This window comes from Scophthalmus maximus, chromosome 18, assembly GCF_022379125.1.
Source record: "Scophthalmus maximus strain ysfricsl-2021 chromosome 18, ASM2237912v1, whole genome shotgun sequence".
In the NCBI taxonomy this organism is placed as follows: domain Eukaryota; kingdom Metazoa; phylum Chordata; class Actinopteri; order Pleuronectiformes; family Scophthalmidae; genus Scophthalmus; species Scophthalmus maximus.
The window spans coordinates 19,669,806-19,676,656 of record NC_061532.1 but is presented as its reverse complement, the minus strand read 5'-3'; the positions used below and the strand labels follow the sequence as shown (position 1 = coordinate 19,676,656).

General features: G+C 47.2%; 1 protein-coding gene across 1 annotated transcript; it reads left to right on the top strand.

The window, feature by feature from the left end:
* Window positions 1-1,370: 1,370 nt before the first annotated feature.
* LOC118289987 (5-hydroxytryptamine receptor 1B-like) lies at window positions 1,371-6,621 on the top strand. The gene has a single exon (XM_035617292.2). The coding sequence runs from the start codon at window positions 1,751-1,753 to the stop codon at window positions 2,918-2,920; it is 1,170 nt and encodes a 389-aa protein (XP_035473185.2). The 5' UTR covers window positions 1,371-1,750; the 3' UTR covers window positions 2,921-6,621.
* Window positions 6,622-6,851: the final 230 nt, after the last annotated feature.

Below are 6,851 nucleotides of genomic sequence, written 5' to 3'. Positions count from 1 at the left end.
AAGCCTGAAAAATATGACTAAAAAACTTTTATTATCTTTTATTATTGTAACATACTACTCGTGTTTTCCCAATAGAAGTCCCTTGTAAGGAAACGGCTTAATGTGGCTTGTCAGATAACGTCCATAATTAGCATTTATGAAGAAGTGACAAGTGTTTTGGAAGAAACATAACTGAGAGACATTTGGTGATTGTTAATGTCGATTTAGCATCTTTGAGCCTTTTAGAACGTTCCTTTAAAATTCAGTGTCAGGCCGCATTTAATATGTGAAAATAAGAATAGATGATAAAATTATTTAAAAAATCAAGAGTCACTAAGAGAGAAATACAAAGAGAGAGAAGTTTTTTTTTGGGTTTTTGATTTTTAAAACACAATGTTTATTAAGATTCACCAGAGAACATCATGGTCCTCTACAAATGAAATGAAAAAAAAAACACACACAACAACAAAATAACAGAAAAACAGAATGAATCAGGTCATAAACACAGAGTGAAAGATGAGTCTCCTCCTCCACTGAACACAGACGTGGTGAAACATCACTGATTCAAAAACTCTTGTCTGTCGTTCATCAGAGAGGAACCTGAAGTCCACTCTCACTCTGACTCTCACCAGAGAGAGAGAGAGAGAGAGTGGTAGAGAGAGAGAGAGAGAGTGGTAGAGAGAGAGAGAGAGAGAGTGGTAGAGAGAGAGAGAGAGAGAGAGAGAGAGTGGTAGAGAGAGAGAGAGAGAGAGAGAGAGAGAAAGAGAGAGTGGTAGAGAGAGAGAGAGAGAGTGGTAGAGAGAGAGAGAGAGAGAGAGAGAGTGGTAGAGAGAGAGAGAGAGAGAGAGAGAGTGGTAGAGAGAGAGAGAGAGAGAGAGAGGGAGTGGTAGAGAGAGAGAGAGAGTGGTAGAGAGAGAGAGAGAGAGAGAGAGAGAGAGAGAGAGAGAGAGTGGTAGAGAGAGAGAGAGAGAGAGAGAGAGAGAGAGAGAGAGAGAGAGAGTGGTAGAGAGAGAGAGAGAGAGTGGTAGAGAGAGAGAGAGAGAGAGTGGTAGAGAGAGAGAGAGAGAGAGAGAGAGAGAGAGTGGTAGAGAGAGAGAGAGAGAGAGTGGTAGAGAGAGAGAGAGAGAGAGAGAGAGAGAGTGGTAGAGAGAGAGAGTGGTAGAGAGAGAGAGAGAGAGAGAGACAGAGAGAGTGGTAGAGAGAGGTGTAGAACAGAGAGAGAGTGGTAGAGAGAGGTGTAGAACAGAGAGAGAGTGGTAGAGAGAGAGAGAGAGAGAGAGAGAGAGAGTGGTAGAGAGAGGTGTAGAACAGAGAGAGAGTGGTAGAGAGAGAGAGAGAGAGAGAGTGGTAGAGAGAGAGAGAGAGAGAGAGAGAGAGAGAGTGGTAGAGAGAGAGAGAGAGAGAGAGAGAGAGAGAGAGGTGTAGAACAGTATAAAAGCAGGACTCAGACTCGGACTCTGAACTTCGTGAGAGAAACTGATCAGATTGAAAATCTGCCGATGATCAGATCCAGATGTTTCTCACGATGACATCACAGACGTGCGGATGATGGACAGGTCGGACATGTGAGTCGATGAGACGGTGAACAAGAGAAGAAGAAGAAGAAGAAGATGAAGAAGAGGAGGCTGAGATGCGTCGTCTGACGCGCGGGGGATGGAGCCGCTCGTTTCCCGGGTCCACACCAGGCGAGGGAGCGCGCGCGGTGCGTGAACATCTGCGCGTCGCGCTCGATGTCCGGCGGCTCTGACTCTGACGCGCGGCCGGCGGAGGGATGGAGAGCGCCAGTCCGCTCGGACCGACGCCCGCCATCTACGGGGAGCTGTTGAACATCTCCGCCACCGGCGGCGGCGGCGACACGCACGTCAACTTCACGTCCAAGGCGGAGGCGAAGGACACGAGCGTGGCGTTCCAGGCGGGTCTGGCCGTGACCTTAGCCCTCATCACGTTGGCCACGACGCTCTCGAACGCGTTCGTCATCGCCACCATCTACCAGTCGCGGAAGCTGCACACCCCGGCGAACTTTCTGATCGCCTCGCTGGCGCTCACGGACCTGCTGGTGTCCATCCTGGTGATGCCCGTCAGCGCGCTGTACACCGTGAGCCAGACGTGGACGCTGGGGCAGGTGGTGTGCGACATCTGGCTCTCGTCGGACATCACCTGCTGCACCGCGTCCATCCTGCACCTGTGCGTAATTGCGCTGGACCGCTACTGGGCCATCACGGACGCGGTGGAGTACTCCAAGAAGCGCACGCCGCGGCGCGCAGCCGGCATGATCGCCACCGCCTGGGTGATCGCCATCTCCATCTCGCTGCCGCCGTTCTTCTGGCGCCAGGTGAAGGCGGAGGAGGTGACGACCTGCAACGTGAACACCGACCACATCTTCTACACCATCTACTCCACGTTCGGCGCCTTCTACATCCCCACGCTGCTGCTCATCGCGCTGTACGGGCGGATCTACGTGGAGGCGCGGAAGCGCATCCTGAAGCAGTCGAGCAACAAGCCGGGGAAGCGGCTCACCTCGGCGCACCTGATCACCGACTCCCCCGGCTCCGTGGCGTCCACCACCTCGCTGAACTACGGCACGAACGACACCTCCTCCTGCTGCGACACTACCTCCTCGCCGGCGAACGCGAGCCAAGTCAAAGTGACCGTGTCCGACGCGCTGCTGGAGAAGAAGCGCATCTCCGCCGCGCGCGAGAGGAAGGCGACCAAAACTCTGGGCATCATCCTCGGAGCCTACATCATGTGCTGGCTGCCGTTCTTCATCTACACCCTCCTAGTGCCTGTGTGCGCGTCCTGCTTCCACCCGGAGCTGTTCGACATCTTCACGTGGCTCGGTTACCTCAACTCCCTGATCAACCCCATCATCTACACCATGTCCAACGAGGACTTCAAGCGGGCGTTCCACAAACTGATACGGTTCAGATGCTGCAGGGCATGAAGACGAGAACCCCCCCCCCCCCCCCCCCACACACACACACAATCATCTGTAAATGCCAGAATTGAACCAAACCCATCATCAGCCTCAGATGTTTCCCTCCACAGGTTTTTCTCTGTGGCCTTCACCTGGAGTGATGGTGATGATGATGATGATGATGATGATGCAGCGTCTGCGGTGTTCTATCTGATGGAGGTGAACATCTTTCATTTCCTGAGCCGGTGGAATGTCTTTTACACACACACCAGTGGGTGTCATGGTGTGGAAGCTGCTCTACAGCTGATTGTGTTATTATCTTGACTTGGAGAAAGCCCATAGCCCCTGGATGAAGGGCCCCCCCACCCCCTGACCCCCTGACCCCCGTGACCCCCCTGACTCACTTTACCACATGAGTTTGACAGTCAACATCCGTTGGCCCGTAAAGCACAAACAGCTCATAAGGACTATGAGCTCCCCATGAGCCCCACGGGCAAAACAAAGAGTCAGATTTGTGTTTCACGTTCCGAGTGGACGAGAGGAAACACTGGTGCCTACATCATCTTCAGGACGTTTTCCTGGTCACAAAGTGTGATTTCAGTTTGAGGAAAGGAAACAAACAAAACAAAGATGAACATTTGTTTTGTGTCTGAGTTTTTCTTTTCTCTTCTCTTCTTGAGCGTCGATGTACCAAATCTGTACCTTGTGTGATTCTTACCTTCATCTGCCGAGAGAGTCTGGATGTGTAGGAGGACCAACACTGACAAAGTTAAAGACTACATTAATTCATCAATATGCAGTTGAAATGCACAAAATAAATATTCAAAATACATTTGTAACAAATATGATCTGATATTTCTATTACAACTTGATTCCCCCAAATTGATTCACTCTCCACTCTAATTAAGTCATGCAATTTTACTTTGGAATTATTTTATTATTCTTATTTTTATTTGGGTATTAAATAAATACATTTAAAAATGAATAAACTGATTTTTTTAAATTTAAGATTAAATGGAAAAGTAAACAAATAGTGGAACTTATACAAATACGAGTTAAAACTGAAATTAAGTTGGATTTTATAAATCAATTAATGCGTGTAATGTTATTTATTCAGTAGTTATTTATTTTTAATTTTTGGCAGTTTTGGTCTTCCATACACTGGCTGCACTAAAACAATGCTGATTGATTGACTCTGAAAGAGGGAGGAGCCTGTAGCCGCTTCGCTACTGATGCATTGTTGATTGTTAATATTAGCTTCGATGTACCAGATCACATCGAACTGGGCGGATGGAACAGCGTTCCCACTGTCGTCTGTTGGAATGTGTCATCCACACGTGGAAAAGTTGTTGAAGATGATATTTGTTTTCTTCCAAATGTTCCAAAATGTCACGTCTTTCAGATCAAAATCTCTTTCTTCTACCAAACATCCACATGTAAAATGTCAAGCGGCAGCAGCTGAGCCCTTCGAAAAGTCAAACCGCTCAGAAAAAGATAAGTAACTGTAACGATGACGACGACAACAACAACAAAGCTCTGGAGATGGAGCTCCTGTGTCTCATGTTTCTGGGGATCTTCAGGGATTTGACATCATGTTCTACAAGAGTTTTTTTGGAATTAGATTAGCAGGATTTACAAGCAGCATCACTTTGAATCAGCACACGGAGGTAAACGTTGACAGGAAACAATATTTAAAATGTTAATTTGAAATCAAGCAAATTAAGTAAAGTAAAGTAATTAGCTGCTGAGCATATTGTAATGCAGGGAATTGTTGTTTTTATTCTAAATTAATCTGATCTTTGAGAAACTCGTCAATCATGGTGAAAACTTGGGGTCTGGTACATGGGCGTGGCTAAACGGCGCAACCACGCCCCTTAAAACACCATGTCACACGCTTCACCTCGATGCATGAAAATCTGGCGGCACGTTTCCTGCCAGATGCAACGAAAAGCCTCACGCAACAGGAAGTCAGCCATTTTGAATTTAAATGTCATTTTTGAGGATTTTACAGCCTCGGTGAATTAATGAATTCTCCTCCTACACAATGAAGTTGTTGTATTTTTGAGTGTACATGTTCAGATCTTCCCCTGAAAACACACGTTTGATAAAAGTCCCGGCCCGACAACACCTCTGTGATAATAATCAGCCATAGTCATAGCGCCACCTAGTGGACACAGGAAATGACACTTGTTTTTGTTTTTCTGCTGGCTTGTGAAATGTATTGTTGTAGACGACAGTGTTGCATTGGGGAAGTTTGACAGAATTTTCTGAAATCCCGCCTCCAGCCCTGCACGTGTTCTGCAGTAATTTAAGACGTGAGCTCGGACACATGAAGGAACCCTGTCTGATGAAATGTGAAGGAATATTTTCTTTTACAGATACACAGATTTTTTTCTCTCTCTTGCTGAGAGTCAGGCGCGACTATTGACACCACCCGGGTTATACTTCCTGCTCAAAGTCTGGACGGAGGTTCAGGAGTGTGATGCTAGTTGCTGCCAATGTAGCTGCTAATGTAGCTGCCAATGTAGCCTGCAGCACCGACGAGCTCTGGTGAACTCACCTCATCCCCTTGGAGCGATGACTGGATGTAAAAGATGGACGACATGACAAGCTCATCTGAAGTGGAGTCAGATCCTCACGATCGCCCCCTGGTGTCTGGCTGCAGTATAGGAACATAAGTCCCGCCCCCTCCATGTTAGCAGATTGGACATGTGATGTTTCTGTCATGTGAGGTCGTTCTTATCACACTGACTCAGGATTGGTGGAGAGCGTGTGTGTGGGCGGGGCCCCGATACCACGGATCCACTCCAAGATCACTACTGCACAGACTCTGCGTCCACGTGACGTCACCAGCACAAGATAGCGGCGCCTGAATCAGAGAGATTTTAGCTTAATTTTTTCTATGTTGGAGGATGAAGAGACGTGTCGTCCATCTTTGAATACAGTCACTGCTGTGGAGAGGGAAAAGGCTTTAAATTACTATTCTCACAGCTCCAAAAAGTTTAAACACTTTATAACTAGTTGAATCTGTACATGTAGTTACATCAAGCTGAGGACGGAACCAGGAACCTCCTGGATACTAGACGATAACTGTATTTCTTGAGCACTCCCCCAGTTCCCCCTCAGATTTTAGCTTAATTGGCTAAACTACGATCAAACACATGCGATAACGTGTAAACTAGTGAGCTCCAGACTGAGCCAGGGTGGTGTCGTCTAACTCTCAGCAAGGAAGCGGGAAGTAACAAACTATTCCTTCGAAAAAGTCGAAAAATGAAAAGAAAAAATGAAAACATGCCATTTTTTGGGGCCAAATTAAAGAAGAGAAACCGGTGAATTGTCCGGCTGCTACAACACTGGTAGTGTACCACTGCATCAAAGATGGCCGCCAGTCATTCTGGTTCCCACCTGGTCACGTTGACCAGCGTCTCTTCCGACCGGCAGCCGTGTTGGGTGTTTGAGTCGCACTGTAGCCGCGCTGCTCCGTGATGAACTTCTTCTTTGTGCACAGTGTCGATCGGCTCGGTGTGAAACTCTGTAAATCCCATGGAAGTGGCATTTCATCCAGGTTATAGCTTCTGCTGTACAATGCTTCTGCGCACATCTAGGTGATGCACCGTAACTGCTCTGAAGTGCAACGCGCCTGGAAGCACACCCAAAAAAATGCACTGCTGCTGTTGTGAAAACTGAAAAAAAAAATCAATAAAAAGGTCTATGGCATCATGAGGTTACGAGCGTTTGACCACATGTTCTCATTTTTCTAATAAGAGGCATCACAGATGTTTCTGTTTTCCTGTCGTGATGATAAAATCTGATGTTGATAACCACGAGCAGGATGTGAGTGATGAATGTCGTTTCTTCACCCTGTCGGCCATGATTGTGTTATTCTGAGAGATATTTGGTCTGTTACCATGGTCACTGTGTCAGATTAGGAGATTATAGAGTCATAATACATGTTGCG